At 38.5% G+C, this 26,773-nt stretch overlaps 1 protein-coding gene and 1 non-coding gene across 2 annotated transcripts; both read left to right on the top strand.

Moving 5' to 3' along the window:
• Nucleotides 1–7,104: 7,104 nt before the first annotated feature.
• trnag-ccc (transfer RNA glycine (anticodon CCC)) lies at nucleotides 7,105–7,175 on the top strand. Its single transcript has one exon. It is a non-coding gene; the product is annotated as a tRNA-Gly (tRNA).
• Nucleotides 7,176–7,293: 118 nt separating this feature from the next.
• Nucleotides 7,294–19,979, top strand: dusp3a (dual specificity phosphatase 3a). The gene is made up of 3 exons (XM_087784139.1): nucleotides 7,294–7,613; nucleotides 11,931–12,163; nucleotides 16,082–19,979. Exons 1-3 carry the CDS (start codon nucleotides 7,435–7,437, stop codon nucleotides 16,309–16,311), a joined length of 642 nt encoding a protein of 213 aa, XP_087640265.1. The 5' UTR covers nucleotides 7,294–7,434; the 3' UTR covers nucleotides 16,312–19,979.
• Nucleotides 19,980–26,773: the final 6,794 nt, after the last annotated feature.

Below are 26,773 nucleotides of genomic sequence, written 5' to 3'. Positions count from 1 at the left end.
GAACGTTCTGAGGCATTCACAAGCTAAAACTAAAGCTAGGCCTCGAGAGTCTCTGAAGGGAAAGTATATATCTGTGTGTCGTACGCATAAACATGATACGAGATTTTATGAAAAGTTAAACTCTGACCAAGGGGAAGGATACAAATAGAAAATAAAGTTGTACCGTAAACTGAGCCTTGTGGTACGCCACAGGAGACATTGGCGGTAGAACTCAAGATCTCCCCACAAACGTTATGTTTCAAAGGTTAGTCAGTGCATTTCTCTGATGCTAACCTGGTAGTTAAGATGTTCTGTTAAAAGAATGTTAACAGTGTTGAAGGCTGCGTTGACAACTAAAACAATTAACATTATAACAGTATCTACAAGGTTAAGGTTGAACTAGATAAGTGGTTTGGCAGATATTCAGCGTTTCTTTATCAACATGGAATGTCGTCTGCTTCCACTTTGCTGAAAAACCGCAACAGTCCAACACCGACAACCTCTCATGGGCGAGGACATAGTGTTTTCCTGTTGTTGTTTACGATCACTCATTACAGTGGTAGCCGTGATACCTGTGGTGTTGATGAGAGAGGAGGGAGGTGCAACAAGAAACAAATCACATGGACGGAAAGTGAGGCCAATATCTTATCTACGCTGGGAAGTGCAAAACTAGTTTGTGACGTTTTACCAAATTAAAAAACTAGTTAAACAAACCGATGTACTAAAAAATATGTATAAACTGTTTTGGACGAATAGATACTTCACAAATGACTGAGTCTCTAAGTCTATAGGTTGAAGAAGGTGTGAAACGATTAGATGTGAAGTAGATGTGAAACCATTGTCAGGCCAGTTGAACACTCTGAGGTTTCTGCACCTCTGCCAACAATGGTCTGGGTTGCCCTGGACAGGAAGTCACCTGGTCCTTTTGATGATTATCCAGGCATGTCCAGATGAAAGGAGAGGAAGGACAGAGCTGACCCAGATTAAGAGATCACACGTCGTCACTTTGGAACTAGTTGACCTTTGGGATGAGGTGAGGTAAAGGGAAGTCTGGTCGACTACGCTGTTTGTGATGAACTGCATTTTGAATCTTTGCATTTTTAAGTTAAACAAACGACCTCTTCTCGCCGTCAGACTCTTCTCTCTAAAGCGAGTTAATGGAAGTGGCCACCCAGAAGAGAGAGAGAGAGTGGTCGGTAATCTGGCCTCAAGTCTACATTCACAGGCGCAGTCATGCAGAAAGTTACAGTGGTCACTGTGTCATGAACACTCAACTCTGTACTTTCTGTTCTGCTTTATTGCTTTATTCCCCACATAAACTGACCAAATGACCATTTCCTTGAAACACCTCAAGATCAAGATGACTGCTCAGCCAGATGGTCTCACCCCTCACGCCCTTCCTCAAAGAAGCCTATTGTCGTACAAGACGGATAACTCTCCTCCGAGCTCACAAAAGCTCAGAGTGCGCAGTGGTCAGTGGGAATGAAAGAAGCCCAGATTGATGGAGACACGGTATGAAAAGTGCTCTCGGCTAAACAGGGCAGACGTGCATTACAATTGCATGTGGAGAGGAAGAAGAAGCCCAAATGACAAAGTACAGCACATGCAGAGACCATCTGGATAATTCGGGAAACCACTCATGTGGGGGAGAAATGCTAATATGTCGCCTGGAAAGTTTGAAGAAAGATGAGGAGCACATTTTGTTCCTCTTTACCCTTTTAGTGCGATTTAACAAGTCAACTCTCTGCTTCTTATTTAGGATCGAAAGTTTTCCTGGAACTGGATCTCACTTTTTTATTCATTCTTTAATGGTCTTTTATTCAACATCTGATTTTAAGTGGCAACTAATGTGAAAACTCAACTCTCCTGACTCACATGTTTTAAATGTTGAAGTCTTCCTCTCCAAGATGCAGTAAGTCCCTCATCATGACCATGTTTTGAACTTATTACTTTATAAAGTTCTCCCCCGTCTGAAATCTCAGCGAATGAGAGGTTACGAGAGTGGAGTCCATTATGATGTAATAATGGGCTTCACTCCTCCTGCTTCTTTCTTTATACATGACATTTGGAGGTGGATACTTCAGGGATTGATGACGTGCGGTGACAAACCCTGATGCTTCACAATCACAGAAGTATGGCGTGTGGTTATAATAAACAGGATTTTCAGTGGGCGGGGCTTAAGCACATTTACTAACGTAAATATTTCAATGAGGGTTTTTGTACAAACAGAAACATACTGATGAGTACAATAGAGGTCCAAAATATATTTAAGATACTTAAATAACAACATTAGTTGAACTTTAAACCCCTTTTTTGTCCAGGAAGGACACCCGAGTTAACTGCAGCCTAACCTGCAATCGATAAATCTCAGTTGGAACATCACTCATCTCTTATGATCACACATTAAAGACGTCTTCTGGGGGGATACCAGACACACACCAAGTCTAATCAGTGCGTCCCAGACTGCATGAGGTGGGTGTTTGGTAGCGAGATAAGAGGTAATACCAGATATTAGTCAGTGCAGGGTCAGCGTAATGAGATTTGCCTTCATTGTTTGTCGGCCGTCGCTGCGAGACTCAGGTGCCGGTCATCTAATTAACTTCTGCAGGATCCCAGAACTGGAGGAGGGAAAGCCGAGGATGTCAATAAAAATGCTACTGAATCAATGTTAAGTCGTTGCCTCTCTGAAGCCAGATGGGGCCGTCTCTGAGAATCCAGCGTGTTTATCAAGCTCGCGTTCAGATGTAACGTTACAAAGCAGCGCTGGTGGCTGCTGGCCAGTTTACTTTCTGACAGGCCGTAAAAAACGTCTGATTGAGTTTAGTTACAAGCAAACAGCTGCCAAAGCAATAGTAGATCTACTTTGAAACGGACAAATAAAAGCTCTCGGTTTGAACTGCTTTCAATTTAGCTGTCATAAAAATGAATATATAAATAAATAAAACATAATATATTTTAATTGGAAAAGAACAGCATGACAGTTAAGTCTATAGATATGTCATGTTGCTAACAAGATCGATGGCTCTATATGAAACTAACAAAGTCGCAAAAAGGGGAATTAATTAGTTAATAAAATCTAAATAATAATAACTTAAATCCAATAAATAAATGGGTTCAATAACTTACTGTATGATAACTTTGATTAGATATTGTAATGAGCCAATAAAGACACAATTATCATCCCATGAAATGTAATTTTGTCATGTTAATTTACTCGCCCCAGGAAAGTAGAAGAAGCAACGGATGAAAACTTGTTTACAAATTAGCAATATTTTAAAACTTTGCATTACATTTTACATGCCCCACAACCTTTGTCATGATATATTATTTGTGTTACCATGAAATGTTTTAAAACATGTTTCTAAATTATTTTTTTGTAGTAAGATTGTGTAAATTAAATGAAGATATCGGTGTTGAGAGACAGCTTAAAACCTTTTAACGTGAGCCATGTGTTTTCAATTCTGTGTCGACAGAACAAGTACATTATGTGTTTCGAGCTTCTCGACATTATTGGCCAGTGTCTTGTGGGAAATACTGAGATGATATTTGTCTTGCTCCAAAAGTTCGAGAGGAGCAGTTCGCTGATGTAATAAAGAAAAGGGTTCAAAGGAAACACTGTTAGATGAAAGGACACGTGGTTACAGTGGAATTAAAGGAATAAAAAGGTGGACACAACACCAAGAAGAAACAATGATACGACAAATGCAAGTAATGAGTGTTGTGGAAGTTCAGTTTCAGTTTCAGTTGATTTAAAAGGACAAAGTGTTATAAAGGATACTTTAAGGATACTTAAATCAGGTAAATTGAACCATTTATATTTGACGTCCTCTTGTAAAAATTTAATGATATTACAATAAATTACATTAAAAGACACATTTATTTCAAAACAATCTCTAGGATAATAAAATGATTAATGATTAAATTGAATTTTTTTTTTTAAATGTGGCCACAATTTAATATAACTTTAAAGCATTAAAAACTTTCCACTCATGGGTTGTGTAATGTAAACAGAGAAACTTCTGACCTCCTTCACTTAAAGCCCCACAGTTTTTTTCTCATGGAAAATTAAGGCAGTGGAAGCTGCCCGTCACCATGGCAACAGATCCCTCTGATGGAAGAAATTTTCCCGGCTGTCATGCCACACATGAAGGCGACAGTGTTCAGATCACTACTTTACTTGATGGATATTAAATTGAGGCTATGCCTGTCTTTGATTCAGCCTGGCTTGTATTTGCACTCCTAGCAACTGTTGCTATGGGATTTCTTGTGAAGGGTGCAGGTGGATTTTCCTTTTCCACAGGTTTCATTTTAAAGCTGGACAATTTCAAATCCAGTAGAGACCGACAAATACAAGGTAGAACATAGAGATTTAGAGGTTTTATTATTTTCATAGTAGGAAAGTCAGTGTTGAGCCTTCAACATCTCTATGCATCCCTTAATTCATTATCTCATGCTTATACCATAACAGGGTCACGGGAGGTCAGGGTCTATCCAATCTACTCTGGGCGAGGGGAGGTGATACTTGGGACAGGTCAAAGGTCACATGTATAAATAGACAACCACAAACAAGTGTTTGAAGTGCAGGATTCAAGGTTTTTTTTCTTATTGTCGTTTCATTCACAGGGAATTGAACAAAATTAGTTACTCATTGTTGTTATTAAATGCATCCCACTGCTGTTAAGATGTTGGAAAACTTCATGATATGAAAACTTGTATTCCTGCCACATAAACATGTTGATAAGATTTTAGATAAGATGATATCGTAAACCAGATGTTAAATTGTAAAAACTAATAATTAAAAGATAAGATAACTGATAAGATAATCCTTTATCCATCCTACAGAGTGGAAACTTAAGTTGTTTCAGTAGAAAAAGAAATAGAAAAATACTTAACATACATACATATTAATACAAACATACTCATATTTTTTAAAATTATAATAAGAAGAAAATATTACAATATAGCAATAAAACTGATAAGACTCACTTTCACAACTGGAATGTTGTTTACCTACTTATTTAGTCCCAAATCAGACGTTTAAACTTGTTAGTAACAGCTCAGTAACATGTTTCTCCATCTCAGGGCTCTTGTAACAACCTTAATAATTCTAATTCTAATGGCGTGTCAGACCACTTTATTGTAAGCTGACGTTTTAATAACCCTCAGCCTGCTCCATAATCAATATTTATCTTTGTCACTGGTTCAGTTCCGAGAACACTAGTGAAGACTATTTTGACATAATCAAGTGATTAAAGAATATTTTGTTTATTTTTCATGACAGTCAAAGTTTGTTTTTAATGACAGGAGATGCTTTTACATCAGAGTGTTTGCCTGGAGGTTTTAAATTGATCCATGACAAAGCATGTTGGCAAAACTTGGTCACCTCCAGAGTATTTGATACTGGAGTACCTTACTGACGTCACTCTTTTTTTAAACCCACAGAAACCCGTTTAAGTTGTTCTTTGTAGCTTTCTTTTTCCTTCTTATAAATCAATCGGTATTGTTGAAACTTTACCCTGACGAATACCCATCGAAAAACATTATGTTTTAATAATTTAAAGTGATATAAAATGTACTCTTAAACCTTACACTAAAAAAATAAAGCTTTTTTAACCAGGATGATTTGAAATTACATACGACCAAAAATGTTGCTTCAAACGTCCCAAACAAAACGGTGAAGTGAAGCTATTATTAATGGTTTATTATATTTAATCAAATTGATATTTGTTTTATTATTATTATATATGGGATTTTGAGTTGATCGACTATAGAAGTCGGACGACGTTTTGTACTCACTTCGTTCGTAAAAAGAAAAGCTACATGCATATGTCGCCATCTAGTGGGTATTACGAATATTGCATTAAAAGCACTTCTGTTGTCTCTTTGCAGAGGTTTCCGCCCACAACCTTGAAATATACTGATTTGTGAAGACTTAGTTTTGTGTTTATCTTTGTGCTCTGTTTGTGACCTGTTCAGAGTGTCCCTCACCATCTGCCCCATGTAGCTGGGATAGGTCAAGTAACCGAAAACATAATGTAAAGATGTCAGATAGATTTAATTAGATAAGAGATATACTTTATTGATCTCACACACCAGCATTCCTAAAATACACATCAATGGCCAAAGTTAATACAAATATAAAAAGAAGGCCTTGACAACATACCAAAACAGTCTTGAACAAAATTAAAATATAAAAATACAGCCTTTAAGGAAGTAACAATACAAAAATACAGTATTGAAAAAAAAATGCAGATTTAAAAACACAGTCTTGAAAAGATTGAAAAAAAAGTACAACCTTGAAGAAAGTACCTATATAAAAATAAAGTATTGAACAAAATCCAAAAGTTAAAACACAAATCATAAACAACATTCTTATACAAAAATATGGTCTTGAACAAAGTACTATATAAAAAAAAGGTATTGTACAAAGTACAATGTAAAAATAAATTATTGAAGCAAATATGAAGAATAAAATAAAATAAAAATATAAAAACACTGCCTTCAACAATATACAAACCTTAAAAAACAGCCTTGAACAAAACACAAATAGAAAAATACAGTCTTTAACAAAATACAAATTTAAAAAAACAGTCTTGAACCAAATTAAATACATAAATACAGTCTTGAAAAAAATACAGATGTAAAAATAAAGCCTTCAACTAAAAAAATGATTTGAAAAATACAGCCATAAACAATTACAGTCTTGAAAAAAAAAGACAGATGTAAAATACAGTCTTGTTAATGATAATAATAAACTTAGAATTAACGCAAACAATTTAGTAAATTTAAGTTAAACCTTCCTTTAATCGACCTGTTATTTAGATACTTCCACATGGATACAGTTACTTCAATAAATCCAAGGAAATCTAAGGAAATCGTTCCACATGTGACGTCAGAAGAGCAACAACTAAAACAATGGAATCCATGTCACTCTGAGCGCGACTGGGGTGTGTCTGCTGAACAAGTGCGTCAAGGTAGCGTCAACTAAGACACTCAGCGCGATTCACGAGACAAAATAAAACTCCTGAACCTCGCAGGAAAACACCAAACTGTACCTGGTTTGTATTTTCACCGCCTGTCTTAACACCTTTTGCTTCGGGTGTCTGTCACGTGAGGACATCAAAAGCGCCGCTGGTGTAGTGGTAACATGCAAGATTCCCATTCTTGCGCTCCGGGTTCGATTCCCGGGCGGCGCAGATATCTTTTATTTTCCTCGAGCCACAGGTTGCGTTATTGTGAAATCTCGTCACCGGAAGACGTGCTTTGAAACCATGTATTTGACGTCATCGCCCGTAAAAGGCGGGTGGAATAGCTCGTGCCGTTCGTGCCAGACTGGACCCCCAGACAGAAGAGGTTTTTTTGTTCGCGCGCGCGTCTCACGTGCGCAGATAAGATGCGAGTGTGCGAGGAGCGAGCACGAGAGCTGACCCTGAGTGTCGTCTGAGCAGACCCGCCATGAAGAAGCACCAGAGTCCCACCAAGCAGCAGCAGCAGCTCCCCGCTGAAGCCCCGGCGCCAGGCGGCGAGGTGTCGGTCCAGCGACTCAACGAGCTGCTGTCCAACGGCAGCGGCTTCTACAGCCTCCCGAGCCAGCACTTCAACGAGGTCTTCCCGAGGATCTACGTCGGCAACGCGTGAGTCATGACACCACCAGTTTTTTTTTTCTGAGTCCTGTCTGCAGACACAGGTGGGACAGGTTTATCCTCCGCCCTGTGTCCGCCTGACAAGGACAGCCTGTTGTTGTTGTTGTGCTCGGTGACAGTCGTCAGTCACGATGGAGACTAGGATTCCTGTCCAGATTTCAAGAGGATCAGGTCGTGCGAGAGTCGAGATGAAGGTTGATGCATTGATCTCGACATCACGACTTCAGATGCCGCTCCCAGCTGGGGTTCTTCCTGTTGTTCCTGGATCCGCTGGAGACGCACTTTTATTGTTTAAAAATAATCTGATGTGGATCTAATTTTGGGATCAAAACGGGACTGAGATCAATCGGTGTTAAGATTAAGAAATTCATTATTTTAAGGTTAACGATGAATTCAAACACGTTTATATTATTCTCTTTTTCTTTCAATGTTATAATAGAGGACTGAAGACTGTTGGAGAAGCGGATCATATCAACCTGCAGCTTATTTCCCTTTAGATCAAACGTTTATTTATATCCTAAAGCATCCATTTATATTTATAATACAAAAATATCCATATTTCCTTAACTTTTATCTTAATGAAATAGACCTAATGTATATATATTTATCTTAATGAAAAGCAGTTTAAATCAGTAAAACTATATATATATTTTTTTACATAATGAATGAATTGGCTTTGGTATAATGTAATAAACAAAATGCACAACTTTACAACTTAAAAATAAACTTATTTAGTGACTGTGTTCAGTATTGAGCTTTGTTTTGATGGTGGTTTAGAGTGTATTTTTCAAATACAATAGTTATAGATTGTTAGTTGTCAAATTGAACTTTATAATCAAATCAAATAAAGGAACATATTATTGAAAAAATTGGAATAATAGCAAACAACAATAATACAACTCCACCACTTCCTACTTTTTCTTTACTATCTCTATGATTATTGTAAATGGATGTAAATACACAGATATTGCTGTTGCTATTTTCAATAATTCCTCGCATGAGCTGGTTAATCAAATAAATAAATAAAAAATACAAATAACTATAAAAGGTGTTAGAGAGCACATACTTCTGATAACCTGCTCATTTCAATCCAATGTTATTCTGCTATATCCAAAGATAGTTCTGGACATACAGGATGAGATGGGAACGCTGCTGTATTTAAACTGGTGTTGGAAAAATTAGAATTTTCAATATGGCGAGAACCTAGAAGTTTCTTTTGTTGAAAGAGCAACACATTTTCACATTTAACACATTGGTGTTCTGGATGCGGATCCAGAACATCAACCAACATTTCTGCTCTTTTCTTACGAGTATGAAAGTTTATTTAACAATAAGTTATTCTGCATACAGACCTTTACTAGCAGATCACAATAATATTCATAGAAATGTGAAAGAAAACAATGTTTTACAGCCAAGAGGTGATAAGGCAAGCGTTTATGGTTCCTATCTGACTGTCTTCAAGTGGTCCAGTAACACCCCCTGAGGAACTAGGTGCGACTCTGCAGTCCATCATGTGCCAGTGGAGGACGATTCCGAGCTGGACAGAACACAAACACATTACTGTATCTCAGCGCTACAACAAAATCAATGTGATTCTGCCAATTTCCTCGGCCTAGTTCCCGGGCGAAGAGCTGGCAGTCGCCTGCTTGGCTGCAATGCTCAACTGAATTCATCTATATTGAATAATTCTTCAAGTCTTTGGCGTAACTTAAAAGAAGATTCAACCAGAAGGTTACAAGCTTGTGTACTGTAACATAATATGACGTATAGCCAGGCGGGGTGAGGTGTTATTGATCGACGATTAGAGCCCGAGCCTTGTCCTCCGTCTCCACCACTGGGACCCGCTAAGGCTTTCTGCTGACGTGTCTTGTTAGCCAGTGCCTCTTACAACCTCTATTGTGTAGTTGGCTGACAAAATTGGATCAGATGAAATGCACTGATTTGCCGAATAGCCTCATGTAAATGGCCGGGTCACTGGTATATTGAATTATGGGTCAAATAACATGTTTGAATGACAGCCTTGTCCTTGAGAACGTGCACGAGAGGTTTCCATTAGGGCTCTCCTCGGAAGTGGTGAAATAAATATATTATTTAAAGTAGTTTCGCATTAAAAGGTATTGATCACAACGGAAAGGAAAACTTTTCTTCTCTGTGTTTCCGAGTTAAGTGTCGTCAGCACAAAAAAAAAAAAGTGTCAGCTCAGGGACAGACTTAAGGTGCTCATGTTTGCTTTGAGGAACACTTTGGCTCGTACTGAAGTGGCTCTTTAATAATGGATGCTGTGGGACTGCGGATCCCAGGGCGAGGAAGAGGAGGCCTGGACTCGACAGGTAGACGGGGAACCGTGAACTCACTTGAACCTTCTGCATTGTGGACAGAATGTGCCGCTCCACTGAAGCCACTTTACCTTTTAAATTCCGAGACGCAGGAGCGGTTAAGTGCTGCTCGTACTGTACTCTCAGGTGTTCATGCACCTGGACCTCGGCTGCTCGGGGGTGGACTTGAGTCACAGCTTGCAGCTGACACCGAGCGGGAGCCGCTTCATCCTTCTGTGGCGCTCCTAAGCAAGAATGCCGTTTTAATAGTCCTAGCTTGCACTCGCCACCTCAGGGGAGCAAACCAGGGTCACCCCGCCTCAGCCCTGCTGCCTTGCCCTGACACTGAGCAGAAATAGCAATAAAAACATGCAGCGCTGTCAGGGAGACGGTATTAAATGAAGATTTATGTTCTTGGGTGCCGTAAAGCAAACACGGGTCTAAATGATATATATTCCTTTCTTGTATAGCTTTTGTGAGTTATCTGAAATATCAGGGTAATGGTGGCTGTGCGAAACAAGCTTCATGAAGCAGTGTTATTATTTTAGGGAGTCCACTAGATGGCGGTCTCTGGACTATTTTCCTTTGTTCAGTACAGTTCAAATGAAACACCACATCGTTTTTAAACTGATGGCGCCACCTACTGACCTCTAAACAACATGACACTGCTTCATGAAGCTTCATCAGACCATCACTAGTTATTTCCTACGTCTAGTGTTAGAATCACCAACACAGTGGAATCTAAAAGCATGAAGCACAGTAAGTACACAGTATGTGTCGTAGATTTAATCTGCTTCTGAGAAAGTTTTTCAGGTTATTTTCTTATGTCAGAAAACTGTTTCTAGTTTAGAAGACTTATTACTGTATGTTTATCGTCTATTTAAATGACAAAAATTAGTCTTGACTATGATATTTCTTCTAGTTATCAGGGGTTATATGCAGCGTAATTGTCCCTGTGTCTGTTTGGTTGCAAACATCCCCCTGATTTCCCTTGCATTCTTTTTTTATTTTTATTTTTTTGTTTGGGGAATTTTCGTTACAGTTCCTGACGTCAATGATCTATTTTAGCGTCTCTCATTCACTTGAATGTCGGTCTTTGGTTACTATGTCAACATGTACTTTCATCCCTTTTGACTTACAATTTCTGTCTTGTGGGCTGGATTTGGCCCCCAGAACTCGATATCAACACACTCAGTATAGGGCAATTCAAGGCTTTTTATTTAAATGTTATTTTTAACACAATACATTTGTTTCAGTCCTCGGGTCACCTTGACCCAGAGACAACACAAGTGGAACTTGTGATTTATACTTAGACAAAATTAATTAACACAGGCTTTTCCTTGATTTTCTGAGACTCTTGTGTTCGTCTCGGTGTTATCTTGATCTTATAAGTATATATTTTATTGGGTATTTTTTGATTGTTTAAGCGCTTTGTGACCCTGGTCTTGAAAAGCGCTCTGTAAATACTTATTACTTACTTACTAAATTACTTTATTATGCTTCTTTTTTTCATAGAAGGTGAAATAACATTTTAAATGTTTTTATAATTAAAATGTTGAGAGCTGGTATCGAACCGCATCCTCCGAAGTTCAAAAATGCTGCGTGCTACCAAGTGAATGAAAGCATCTGTCAGGGGCGCTTTTTCCTGCGCCCCGAAATCATATTCAGAGACAAAGCTTCTACGTTACTTTTGTAGCAGTATATGATTGGCTGAGTTACAGAAATATTTATCAGTGTGAAGACTTCTACAAACATACATATCACCCAGCGCCCTCTATTGGGCAGTCGCCACTGGTAGCTTGTTGTCAAAATACATATAGTCTCATCCTACAAAGTGCTTCGGTATTCAAGTTCTTGGCACTGCTCCGTACTCTAATCTGGTTATAAATGCACCAAACTCTTCCTGATCCAATAGTCTCAGAAGCAAATGTATCACAAGATGGATCAACAGTAGACTTGACTTGAGCGTCACTAACAAATGTTTCCTCTGCAGATTCGTAGCCCAGAACACGATGCGTCTGCAGAAACTTGGTGTGACACACGTTCTCAACATGGCGGAGGGCACCTCCTTCATGCACGTCAACACCAGCCCAGAGTTCTACGCCGGCACGGGGATCGTGTACCACGGCATCCAGGGCAACGACACCGAGAAGTTTAACCTCAGTGCCTTCTTCGAGGAGGGATGCGAGTTCATTGACAAGGCTCTGGCGCACAACAACAGCAAAGGTCGGTCCTGGTGGTTAAATTTAGCCAGTGATGGTCTGATGAAGCTTCATGAAGCGCTGTCATTATTTCCACTAGATGGTGGTCTCTGCACTATTTTCCTTTTGTTTTAAACAACTGTTCTAATGAAACATCACATCATTTTTAAACTGATGGCGCCACCTACTGACCCCTAAATAACATGACACTGCTCCATGAAGCTTCATCAGACCATCACTGGTTAAAGCAGCACTTAAGATTGAAAATTTGGGTTTCTAGCTCCCCCTACTGTTAGAACAGTTTAATCTCTTTACTTTTTTGACACAACAGTTTTCTCTTTCTTGAAGCTTTAAAAGTTACTTTAGCGTCGAGTGAAGAGAAAAGTTGTGAAAATAATTATTAATTATATAAATGATTAAGTTGTGCTGTTTTGACTTATTAATTTAATTCAACATTTATAGGACAGCAGTTGCAATTAGAAACAAGGTCAAAGGTCGAGTGTGACGAGAGGTGATACCAACAAATAGCCCAAAGTAAACGTGAAGGACGTGTCCTTGTCTCTGTGCCTGATTAAATCTGAGATTGGCTTCGGCTCCTGGGAATTCTTCCCCGGACAAGTGATGGTGACTGAGTGAATAAACTTTATTTAATCATTACCATGAAATGAACCTCACATCATCTTCTCAATCTAAACTAGACTCTCTCTGGAGTCCTGCTCCAAATCTCATTTTCAAACCCGTGGGTATCAACATTGTCACGCGCTCCACTTACAGCTGTAGCTTTATTGTTTTTATTATTCTATCTATTGTATCCGATTCTGTTGTTCCGTCAACGTGATGAGCTGTGTGGTTTAGGAGCTGGATTCTTAATTGTTCTTGCTGCCTGTGAGGGACAGAGAGTAGCTAAAGGAGAACATTTTTAGCCTCATGTGTGTGAAATATCATCCGTGGCATTTTGTGTCCTTCAGCTGCAGACGTGGAAAAGGTCACTGCCTCAGGAATCATTAATGAGAATGTGTTGATGTCCTTTGGACTGGGTGAAGGTCTTTTGATTGTCAAACACAAACGTGTATCAAAATCTATTTGAATCCTGGAAGATGTTTTAAGCTATTGTCAAGGGAATGAGTTCCATCCTGTTTTGTGTCTGACCCAGTTAATGTTTTTACCTGAGCCACCTAAACTATTCATGAGCGACCTAAACATTCACAATATTCATGTTTCCATAACATGTTGGATGTTTCTATTTAAGAATCAGATTTGTCTATAAGTAAGATCCTGTTTTATCATCTGATACACGCATATAGTTTACACAATACAGAAAAAAGTGAATAACAAGTTATTGCCTTTAGTCGACTAAGGGTTGGGATTATTTGCAGAGTAATCTATTATTACTCTTTAGAGTTGTAGACAAGGATGTATTTTCATTTTAATGTAGCGACTGGAGCTCAGGGTTATCTTCGTCCAAAAAGAAACTTAAAAACATCCAAATACCTCCACGGTGCTCGTCTGTAACGTCCTTCTTGTATTGAAGCCTCGACATGAGGGATCGTTCTGGAAAGACTTAAACAAGTCTCCATTAAAGATTGTTTTGAAGCAAAGGTTAATGAATATGAATGAATATAAAAATGCGAAAAAAAAACAAAACAGGAAGTACTCCTTGTAAGTATCGCAGGCGATTTTATACTATATAGTCTACTGTATACACTGGGGAAAAAAAAAGAAAATAAGCAGCATTGTTTTATTCAAATGTTGGTTTTCGATCAAGTAGTAACTGCTGTGTGTATCATGTGACTAACAAACAGTAAAGAAAACATAGAATGCCTAAAAGCTTGGTTTTTGTCTGTAAAATGTTATATTCATGTAGAAACTCAAGTGTTATTATCAAGAAAACATGGAAAATGTGTAGATATCAGTTTTTAGATTGAACTCTTATTATCTATTTTCTTCTTATTTGTAAAAACAAAAGAACCTTTAATTCACTAGTCATTCTAAATACCAAGAGGTTGAAGAAAACAAGTTGCTATAATCATATGTTGAATAAAAGTTAACTAAATTAAATCTTAATTAAGAGCCAACCATTAGTTGTGACGCTCTCACATAGATTTATCTTCTTTGAGGCAATAGTTAATCATGAAATATTGCTGCTTAAAAAAGAAACACCAGATAAACAAGGTGCAGTGAAACGACACACTCCGCTGGACTTTAAACTAAGAGGGATGTTTGATCCAATTAGAAAGGACACCGGTAGAAAAGAGGGCAGAAATATAGGAAAGGAAGGAAGACGTGACAGCTGTAAGTGGACGGCGGATGGTGGGAATAATTGACGCCGTGAGATCTAATGAGTCTAACAAGAAGATAAAGCCGAATCAGCATTGATCCGTGGCAGGGGGAGCGATTAGCGATTGACGAGCTTGTTTCATTGGCAGACGGCAGTTCAGGGTGTTTTATGGTGGCCGGAGGAAAGATGCAGGCTTGATTCCGGTGATGCTCAAACGTGTCTTGAAACTGTAATCTGGAGATTTTTCTGAGATTTTTTTTTAACCTAATTACAGGTTGGATCATTGTGACAAGAAATGACTGGTTAGTTTTCGCCGGCAGTCAGAGCACACGGTAAAGATTCCCAGATCTGACGTGAGCTTCAGGAGAGGTCAAGTGTCTGGCACAGAAGATGCTTGGCTCTGCAGATTTAGTCCCAGCATATGTTCCCTGCTGCTTCTCCTTTTCCCTCCTTCGTCCCCCGCCTTTGTTCTCCAGGCCCCTTCAGAGGAAGCATTTTCCTTATTATTCTACATTATTGATGGTCTCCGCTGGTTTTGCTGCATAAATACATCATCTTTGGCATCAAGTGCACACAAATTAGCTGATAGTAAAGTTTGTTCACAGGACTTCTACAGTGTGCGTCGATATAAACAGAAAGATTATGACTATTTGTCTTAGTTTTGTATTGGCCCTCTAGTAACCAGAAAGATACATCAAGAAAAAAAACAACAAGAGTCTTTCATTTGTTTAAAAAAAAACAACATGTTAAACGTGGCAACAGAGGTTCCATCACATTGTAGTTACACTGTTCTGACACTTGGGGGAGTCAGAAACTGTTTTTTTGTGCACCTGATATGAAAACCCAACTCTCCTGACTCACTCACATGTTTAAAATGTTGAAGTCTTTCTCTCCAATATTCAGTAAGTCCCTTATCATGACCATGTTTTGAACTTATTACTTTATAAAGTTCTTCCCAGTCTGAAATCTCAGAGGTAATAATGGCTTCACTCCTTTTCCAACTAGCTGTAACCACGCCCCACTTTTTTCAAACAACTAGTCCTATGAAGGTGGAGACTTCCGGGATTGATTACATAAATTTCAGTGGGCGGGGCTTAAGATCATTTTCTAATGTAAATATTTAAATGAAAATAATTGAACTGTGTGTAAAATGTCCACAGAAACTATCTAGATTTCCATGTCTCGCATGTATCTTAAATTAATTATTTTTTTTGTAATTTTATTAGTATTAGTTCAGTTATTTTCTAAGTTTCATATCAGATATTTGATTTCCTTACTTTATTTCATATTCACGCTTCATTTTATCTTGTTATTGGTTAATGTTTTCAGAGATCGTCAAAAAAGCAACATTTCTGGCTACAAGACTGTGTGTGAACCTGAGCACGAGGCTGCGCAGGAGCATTAGTCGTCTGCTCTTTATGCAAGGATGATTTATTCAAGCGAGCCACAACAGAACCCTGCAGACCACCAAAAGGTCAAAAGGACTCGGTTTATTGTGCCAAACTACACTTCTAACCATTATCTCTGTGAAATTGATCTCATCTTTACATTATTTGTCATCATCAAAGGTTTTTCCGGATTGATTAAAACCGAAAGTTTAATTTGATCTTCTCAGACAAACATGTTGTCGGTCCTGCACTAATGCAAAGTGCTTCCGTCCACCAGGGAAGGTGTACGTCCACTGCAGAGAGGGCTACAGCCGCTCGCCCTCCATGGTCATCGCCTACCTCATGCTGCGACACAAAATGGACGTCAGGCTGGCAGTGGCCACGGTGAGACAAAAGAGAGAGATCGGGCCCAACGACGGATTCCTTCGCCAACTGTGCCAGTTGAACGAGACGCTGGCGAAGGAGGGCAAGCTGAACGGGGAGGTGGTCAAGCTAAAGACCAAATGAGACGCCCTGCAGCCTCCCATCATGCCTTTCAAAGGTTTGCCGTCATGGACTGACCGCACTCTGACCAAACCAGCATCCATCTGAATCACCGGGTAAACACTTCCCATGCACACACACACACACACACACACCCTTTCATTTGGACTGTATCCCTCATCTGGTCTGCAGCAGGATAATCAATCAGTCCGCTCTGAACCCCACACGTTATTCCTTTTTTTTAACAACACAAATCTGTTCTACTTCAGGCATTCCTTCATGTCACAAAAGGTGTCAATCGTAGCCCAAAAATGTAACAGTTACAGCACAATCATTCCATGGTTTTCACTGCCGGGCGTGTCGGTGAGTCCTTTTCTGAAGATAAATTACAACAATTTATGGCGACTGATCCTAAACATTCCAAGGAGGGTATCTACGCTGTTTTTAATCACACACTCCTGTCCTTGACTCTTCGGCCTCTAGTTTGACAGTGTGGGCTCCAATCTGACCCGAGCCGGGGTCACGCTCATTAAAAATAACAAGCTGCATCCACGTTCAGCTGACGACCAGGGGAAGGTCAGAGGTCGCGTTTACCTGAAGATGCAATTTTTACTCCAAAGAACGGGCGCAGCATTCCTTGTCGGGCTCTTTCCTATATCAAGAGAAACGTGTGTGACGGCAAAATGTGACTATATTTGTACGATCGCTATTTTAATATCAAGTAGAAACACTGATGATCTCCACCTCCTGTAGGTTTGTCTTTTACACTAGTTAGTCTCAAACTAGTGGTGGAGGGTTTGAATCCATCTGTAGGACAATTGAAGTTTAGGTCATACTGCAGAAAAGCATCTTTATAAAAGAAATGTTTTTTTAAATAGAACAGAAAATATCGTTTCCCCATTTTGTTTGTATTTACTAGAGCTTTGATCTTCTTATTTGAATTAATAAACTAGTTAAACCTAGTTAAATATCAATCACTTTTTCAGTTTTAACTGAAACGACGTATTTCATATTCTGAGGTAAATTCTTGTCGTGTAAAATTAATATGATTATATGAATAAACAAGGGATATTTTATTAATATTATTGTCTTTTTTTGTTTTCTTTTTAATATATATCTAGCTTCTACTGATTTTTTTCTAAATTAAAACGGCTGCAAATAGAGTTAAATGCCTTAGAATAAGGAATATTTCTAGAATTAATTTTTAATATTGGCTGTAAAAGTTGACTGCCATTTTTTATATGTGAAATTTGGATTTTTGCATTCTGTCAATCGGTCCAAACATGTTGAAAACTGATCATATTGACGAGGGACACCTGCGATGTTGCTTAGATAATGAAGTCCAGAATTATCTTGTATGAAAAACACATATTCAAGTATTCAGTGTCACACTAGAGGCCCGGCTCTCGGCAACAATGGTTCATCTCCTTCGCAGCCCAAATGAAACATCCCATCATCACGAGACCCAACGTCCTGTTCCACACACACCTTTTTTACTTTTCTGCACTGAGTCATAGAATGTATATCAGCACCTCATCAGATATATAGAATGTAACGACATCTCCATTATTCAGGCTGTAGTGGTTACGTATCTTGTGCTACAGTACTTTTTTGAGGTATTACTCCTGGCAGAATACTGTAAACTCAACCTCAAGTGTTTCTAATGACGTCCAAGATACAGTGTGACACGTCAGTCTGTTGGAGAGTAGGTGGTCTCACCGCATTAATGGCACTATTTATTCCTCCTTTGATGTATCTGTATACATATGACTATAAACATGTATACTGTATATACATATTTAAGTGTTGACATATATGAATGTATGTGTAGGTGTCGTCAGTGTGTCCGTATATATCACATTTGTGTGTCGCACTGCTGAATAATCCATATTGTTTTCCCATGGACATGCACATTAATATTGGATATGATGTGCATGTGAGTCACCGATGCAAGGTTTTACTTTGTGAGCTCCGAGGGAGTCCTCGCATTGCTTGTTGGATGTTGTTTCATTTGTTTTGTTGAATACAAAGCAGCCAGACAGAGGTGACATAGTGATTGATTCTACATCACATTCTAGCATCCCTGGCCCTTCAAAATAAAAGCGATCAACCAATAATAGTAATAATAATAATAATTGATAGACTGAAAACGGTGAAAAAAAACAACAACACATGACCCTATTCAATTATAGTTCGAATTATTTAAAACATAAAATGTGGTTCATTTACATCGTGAAATATTTTCTTCCTCTCGCATTCACACCGCAAATATTCAGCAGATTCTCCACTAGATGGCGCTATTTGATCGTAAACCGACCCGGCAGGATATTAATGTAATTTTAGTTTAATCCAATTATGACGCAAGTTTATCCCAAGGACTCTAATGTTTATCTTTCTTAATAATGGCGCCTCCTTGCGGTTAACTCTGACAAATGAACGATTGACATTGTGGAGTGTTTAAAAATCCCTGCTGAACATTTAGTTTAATGGTTTCGCTCCGAGGTTTCTTTCCTCTCTTTGACATGTAGCAAGTTTACTGCCTGCTCATATTGATTTCATTTTATTAGAGATTATAGAGTTACTGCCCAGTCCATCATTACTTTAAATTACATAGAAGAACATGCTGCTATATGTAGGAAAATTCCCCTTTAACAACCGCAGATTTAAGATTAGGATCATTTATCCAGTGAACCACTCAAAGCATTCAAGCTTTATTGATCAGACATCAACACTATCACCTGCTGTCCTGCTTTGTCGCACAATTTATCCTTTGACTTTTCATCTCTTCACAACAATCCTGCCTAGTGTGACTCTGTCGCGTGAATATAAAGTGATTTGTTTACCAGCATATATTCCAGTTTGCATATGTATTATTGAGAATGTCAAATGTGAGATGCCATTAATGAAAGTGTATGTATATATATATGTGTGTATATATATAAACATACAGCAGAGCAACGATTGTTTGTTACAAATCTCTTCTAATTATACTAATTTACAATGATTCTTTTTCATCCCAAGGACATTGTGTAATGTTTTTGTTTGCTTTGGGTGCAATACTTTAATTTCTAAACTATTACTATAGTAATATATTCATGTATTTTCATTTAACTTTGTTTTTTTTTAATGACATTTGTTTTTCAACCCTTTGAGTCTTAATCACAAGAGCTCCATGATGGTGTCATCCATCTCCTCAGATCTGTTCCAGATGGTAGTTGTGACACATCTGTTAAAGCCTCACGTCCACACGGAGCCAGGTACATTAAGTTCCTCCACTCTCGTCTCTAGTGAGGTGAAGAAGTCGTGTGTGGTCAGTCCTGATCACAACCTAGATCATGGGATGTCATCCGTGCAGCAATAATCTGATGGGATTGTCTTTGTTTTGTTTTTGTGGACAAGTACCATCTGGCTCAGACATTTTTTATTTGTTGTGATTCAGTTCCTCGTGCCACTTCCTCGTCCGTGTCGCCACCGCTGACATTAGCGTCTGTAATGACTCCGCACCCAAAGCCTTACAGTTATGGGACAACCTTTTTTTTTTTTTTTATCGTGTATTTCACTTCAAGACGTCTGAGACGAAGGGTGACGCTTTTCTTGAACAGAGACATCGCTGAAGTGCACTTGATTTTACATTTGGTTTCAGTACCTTGGAGACGTTTCTTATGTTTGAGAAATAAATGGCTGAGGTATCAGTCTGGTCTGTGTGTTGTTATTATATATATTAGTTATGCATCGAAGTACGTCTGATGATGCTTTTACTGTGGACGAGAAGACAGCAATTTACTGTAAGCAAAAGGTAAATAAAAGCACATGTGAGACATGTTCCAACAAAGTTTCCTACTGCTCAGTTTATTATTAAGAACACAAGAAGGACTGTGTCAGCAGAAATTTAACATGCACATAGAAGTAGTAAATGGTAAAGAACCTTTATTTGGTAGTTAACCTGCCTGTAGAATAGAATGTGACCACAAGTTCCAAATAAATTATACATTTAAATGCTTGATTTGGACTAAAACTATATAAAAAAACAAAACAATATAAATATTTGATTCATTATCAAAACAAACAGCAACTTAAAAAAAAAACTAAACTTTATATCATACTAAGGCGCCTATACATTACTATATATATATTTTGCTGTTTTAATGGCATATCAAGAGTAAACTAGTACTATTAATCCTTAAGGTTAGTTCGATAACGTTAGTATTTTTAATATTTTATTTTTATTCGTCTTTCTAGTTCTTCATTTATTGGCACTGATGGGTTATTTCATTCATGGATTTACGTTAAATCGTTAATTTTCTACCCTTTATTTACCCTTTATTTCTAAAATAATGTAAAATATAGGTAATTCTTGACACGGATTCGTTGCTGTAACTCCACCTGTCTGCCACTAGATGGAGACAACCCCCTGTTAAGATCTCGACAGAACCACAAGGCAGGGAGATGAAGAGAAGGTGGGCGACCAGAAGACCAGAGAGGGAATGACACTTCAGGGACAGACGGACACGATTGTCCAAGTCCTGATGCAAATGCGCTTTTATGTTTTACGGGAAATCTGCTGAAGTGTCCGGCGGGGTTTGTGAGAAAGCTCTGACCGACCTCAGTCTTTGTTACCTTCGACGGAGTTTCTTAGGCTGCAATTACACCAGAGCAGCTGCAGGGTCCCTCAGGGGCCACAGAGAACCGGGGCCCGGTGCTCTGGATGGAGTCAAACCTCTGTTAAAAAGCTGGACGTTTGAGTGGATGCTGAAACAAAAAAAGTTTTGACCTTTTTCTTGAGGTTCTAAATGAAGCATTACATATTATTATAGTACCTAATTGATGGGGAAAAAACTGTCAAAATAGATGACACTGATTATTATTTATCCTAGACTTTTTTTTAACACATCAATCAAACACATGTTTTTTCTCTCGATTGGACCCCAAACAAAGAGAGTGAGAGTCAATTTTATGATTTTAAGATTATATATCACTCCGTTAATCTCCTGTTAATCTTTTTTTTCATTCTTGTACTTAATCTTAATCATCACCGTGTTTTTCCTCCTCCATCAAACACTAAACAAAAAATATTTTAAAAACATTTTACTAGTATTGGAAGTCTGTATTATTTCTAATTAAGTTAATGTTCCGGATCGTATGTTAAGTTTGAGCCAACCATCCAGTGGACCACACAAAATAACTTTGTGGGTAGGATTTGGCCCCAAGGTCATGGATTTGAATTAAACGCTGTACAACTTTTGTTTCCACAATGGTCGACACTGAATTAACAATTATGAATGAAGAGAAATATAGAACACAAATATCGGTGTGAACCCGATTCTTTCTGTTTTTTAATTAAAAATGATAAATGTTAAGATTTTAAAATGTGTTTACTTTTGTTTAATCAAAAACCAAAACTGATGAAAATTGTGTTTGTTTTTAAATATCCCTTTTGTTAATACAGATCAAATTAGGGAAACTTGAAATACTGGCCACAGGGAAAATTTGTAATTTCATTATTTCATTTCTTTGATCTTCGTATTTCAGAAGTTCTAACGTCTGTCTTTGATTTCATCGGCTTCAAAGTGGGTGTTACTGTCATCATGGCTGCGTTGGAACCACATGCACTGAGAATGAAAGAGTTGTTTGAAGCTGGAAGCACATATTTGGAGATTTCCTTCACGCTAAAGCGAATGGGGATCAACAGGTGATCTGGAATCAGTGTCAAATTAAAAAAACTGGAATGCCAGACATTTAAAAAAAAATACATAGTCATTTGCTACCTTAATGTTTTGTCTATTGAAGCCAACAGGAATAAAGACAGACGATAGAACTTAAACAACTCTCCTAACTCACGTGTTTCAAATGTTGAAGTTCCTCATCATGACCAAGTTATTATTTTATCAAGTTCTCCCCCGTCTGATGTCTCGGCAAATGAGAGGTTACGAGAGCCTAGTCCATTATAACATTATAATGGTCTTCACTCCTCCTCCAGCCAGCTGTAATAATGCCCAGTTTTGTTTATACAACAAGTCCCTCAGAAGTAGAAACCTCCGGGATTGATGACAGTCCAATCACAGCAGAGTTGGTGGATATGGTTAACAAGTTTTAAGGCTTAAGAGCATTTTCTAATTTAATTATTTCAATGAAAAGAGAGTTTTGTTTTTACTCATATTGATGAGTACAATAGAAGCTCAAGATCTATTTAAGACAAATCAACACATTAGTTACTTTGATGGGCATGAAGTCCAAGAAACAAAATAATAAAATCAAAAACTGCCAGTATTTAAACTTTCCTTCATTTAAACTATTTTAACAAACAGGATTGAATAACAAAATAGTTTGTTTTAAAGCGTTGTAAGTGGAATTAATTTTTTTCAATGTTTACTTTTTCATGCTGAATCAAACAACATCCGAAGGAATCAATAAACGTATTCATGTGACACGTTTGTCGCTAAAGCGCAACCATCCTGGAGGACTTCCTGAAGACGGACAGGAAGCAGAACTCGTCCCAGGGCACATGGCTTCCTGTTGACGCATGACAGTTTGATGACCAAGTGAGAGTAGTTAGGTTCGATTCCTATTTATGGGGGAAATGTCTGACTGGTGAGAAAACAGGAAGTCCAATCAGTGTGTGTTTTCCAACGAGGCGGGATCTGACTTTCACTCCCACATTCTCCCTAATGAAGACATCTATCCCTTTTGAAACCGTTTTTACAAGCGCTCGACTCATTTATCTAATTTCCCACAGGCGTTACCAAATCCAAAGTCGCTTCCATTTCTCTTGTTCAGCCACATGTCTGCGTTGATCAGACTACTTAAAGTGCTTGAATAAACCAGCCCATAATTCTCTGCAGCTTTCTCACAGACGGACGACTCAGCTTTCATCTTCGTCCTCCCTTTTAATGGCTTTATGAAATAGAAAGCACATGATGCTCTCGGAATACATGGATGTGGTGGGAGAGGAACAACATCTGCGCGGCAGCGTTAATTATTAGGAAATATCGAGAGTGGAAGGAGAAAATGTCAGAAGTGGGTCCAAGTACTTGTTCCCGTGGTGTTGTTGTTTCATCTCCATTGACTCGTCTGCCTGGGAATATGGTGGTTATGAGGTACCTGTTGATCCCGTGTTTACACGCCAGACCCACACACAGTCGCCACGGACGGCAAGTGCCGAGCATCAATATCCAAAAGAAATCGTTCCAGATCCTTGACAACAATGCTTCATGTTAATTGGAGCGCGTTGTGACTGAGCTGTGGTTAGAGATTTAACAGTCGAGGGAAGTCGTTGAAACGCAGGCTTTGAAAGCAGTTCTCATGCTTTTCAAGGAAATCAGTGTAGATTTCCATGGTGTCACTGAAAGCGTTTCCAGTCAGTTTTTTAACATTTATCAGCAGGAAGACAACAAAACAAATAAGAATTTAATGAATACAAAAGAGTCAGGTGGACCACCTGCCATCTGACAAACATAATGGTCTTCTTGACAACATGTACATTTGTTGGATTCAACAAATGTACATGTATGACGTATGTATAGATTGAACATATTCAAGTTCAGCCCAGAAGGGTCAGGCAGCTGGTGTAACAGGTCTTTGCACTTATTCTTAGAACCTGGGTTTGGACAGGTATCCTGAGGGTCCAACTTCAGAGTTCTCCGCACTCTTATTTAGCTTCACAATTGGTTCGTACCAAGACTCTGAGCATCCTTTTTATGAAAACCGATGTATTGCCAAATTCTCTGAAACGCCTTTGGAGACGAGTTATGGTGAAGAAATGAACATTCAATTCACCGGCAACAGCTCAAAACTTGCGACATCTGTGGCATTGTGCTGTGATACAAATGAACATTTCAGAGTGGTATTTTATTGTAACCAGTCTAAGGTACACCTGTAAGTAATTAAGTAATTGTTATTTGTAAAGCGCCTTTCTAGACCAGGGTCACAAAGCGCTTTAACAATCAAAACACTACACAGTTAAAATATATACACATAAGACAAACACAGGAGTCACAGAAAACAAGGGAAAAGCCTGCACAAATAAAAATGTCTTAAGAGGTTTCTTGAAGGAGTCAGTAGACTCCATCAAGCGCAAAGAGAGAGGAAGATCGTTCCAAAGCTTAGGAGCAACAACCTGTAAGGATTTCTCTCCTCTGGTCCTGAACCGTGTTCAGGAACCATCAGTAGATTCTGATCCACAGACCTCAGAGCCCGAGCTGGGGTGTAAGTCTCGATCAGATCAGTGATGTAAGGAGGAGCCTGACCATGAATAGCTCTGAAAGTAAGAACCAGAATTTTAAATTGATACTAAAAGAAACTGTTAGCCAGTGAGGAGTTTTAAGGATCGGAGAAATGTGAGTTCTTCTACTAGAGCTGGTCAGAATTCTTGCTGCAGAGTTCTGAATCAACTGCAGGCGAGACATCTCCTTCTTGTTTAGACACAAAAACAAACTCTTAAAATAGTCGAGAAGACAAAAACGCATGGATTACAAGCTCCAGATCATGTTGTGACAACATTTTCTTAGGTTTAGAGATTTTTCTCAGTTGAAGGAAGCAGTTTCTGGTCAACAATCATGGAGTCTAATCAGCATCTTGATATGCCAGACCTGTGAGGTGGGAAGAATTATCTCGGCAAAGGAAGTGCTCACTATCAAAGATTTAGACAGATTTGTTAACAATATTTGAAAGAAAGGGTAATTTTGTGTTTGATCTTGTGTATATCTTTTTTTCAAGGAAGTGATTGGTTGCGTACCTAAAATGAATAACGGTCAGAAATTCAAAACTGCCCGAGATTTTCTGATACAACCAACACTAGAATTCAGTTGTACTATAAACAGAACAGCTGAGTCACTGGGCATATCTTTATGGGCCCTTTAGACAACATATCTTCATTGGGACCATCAGTTCCGAACTCCCACCTCATTGAAATGAGGTATTTTAACAATCATTCTAAATAAAACCATGTTCAAACCACGATCATTCTTCAACCGGCTCTCACAGAGACTCTCGAGCCTTTTAAGGTTCTCAAGAGAAGGAGCTCTGGTGGTGGATGTGACCAGTGGAAGAGTCCAGCTCTGATTTAAGGTCCACGGAACTGTACTTTCTCAAGAAGCTGCTCAGTGTGTGGGCGAGGCGTGCGCTGAGATCCACAACACACAACAAGCACGACTGACCTTGTCTGATACTTCTGCTTATAATTAGACCAAATTGGATCAAACTCAAGAACACGTTGTCATCTTTACATGCTTGTTATCTTGTTTAATAACCTTGTAAAATATAAGAAGCAAGAATGTGTTCAAAATCAGCCCTGTCAGCCCCTGTCGCTCAGCAGATGGGCTTTAAAAGTTCAACCTGGAATGTGGAAAAGCTCCTTTTTCACCGACAAAGGACTTTTATAATGCCTGGAAACGGCTGTAGATACGAACTCACACAGTATGTACATTCTATACCCTTTAAATCATCCAGTTGGCCCGTGGATTACTGTAAGCAGATGACAAAGTCGTGCTGGCCTCGCTGCTCGTGACCAGCAGTGAGTGCTTGTAAATGTTGGATGGAAAGACCTGGATCTGTCTTCAGACCTGTCCATTTGTTCTCGAGCTGACTTCACTCCTTCGACTCACGATTAATGTCACGGCTCCACGGAACAGAAGACAGGGAAGGATGGAGGAAGGGATGGACAAATGGCATTCGTGCGGATTCTGTTTGTCATGGTGAAAAAAAGATGAAATAAAACAATGTTTCCAAATGAACAAGAGTAGAACTTTAAAATAAGCGTGTTGAGGTGGTTGGGATATCAAGTCGGGAGAAAGGTACCGTTGGGCTATAAAACTAAGTAAATGAAAGAGCATCCATTATGCTTTTTGCCCTGATTTTATTTAACCACAACAAACAATGAGAAGTACTCATGACACTGTTGTTCACATTCTTTCCATGTTTCAATTTCCATCTCATCGTTTCCAGTAAACAATTTTAGTTTTGTATACATCACACATGTAAAGAATTGTGAACTGGAATAAAAAAAAAATCCAACTGTAATCAAACAAATTACAAATGTTATTTAACAGTTTAACTGTAATTAAAAAGTGTAAAGAACAATTTCCAACTGCAATCAAACTATTTACAAGTAAAATCAAACCACTTTTCAACTGTATACAAACAGCTTTCACATTATATCCAAGTAACAAACTTTGGCCTTGTGCACAAGAAAAGTGTCTGTTTTCTACACAAACATTCCCCCCGATGTTAAAAAACAAAAACTCAAAACAAAACAAAAAATATCGACTAGTGCTCAGTTGTCTGCGTCTTCATCTTTGTCCAAAAAGACATCCTTAAAAACATCCAAATACCTCCGTCCTGCTCGTCTGTAACGTCGTTGTATTGAAGCCTCGACAAGCAGAAATGTTCAGAAAAATCTTTAACAATTCTATATTTTCATATCTACATTTTTATTTTATTTTTTATTCATGAGGGGACGGATATACGCCTTGTATACCGGGATCCGGGCCGG

The sequence above is a fragment of the Callionymus lyra genome, chromosome 2 (genome assembly GCF_982586985.1).
Source record: "Callionymus lyra chromosome 2, fCalLyr1.hap1.1, whole genome shotgun sequence".
In the NCBI taxonomy this organism is placed as follows: Eukaryota; Metazoa; Chordata; class Actinopteri; order Syngnathiformes; family Callionymidae; genus Callionymus; species Callionymus lyra.
The sequence above is the reverse complement of the archived record's forward strand: the minus strand, read 5'-3'. Positions and strand labels throughout refer to the sequence as shown.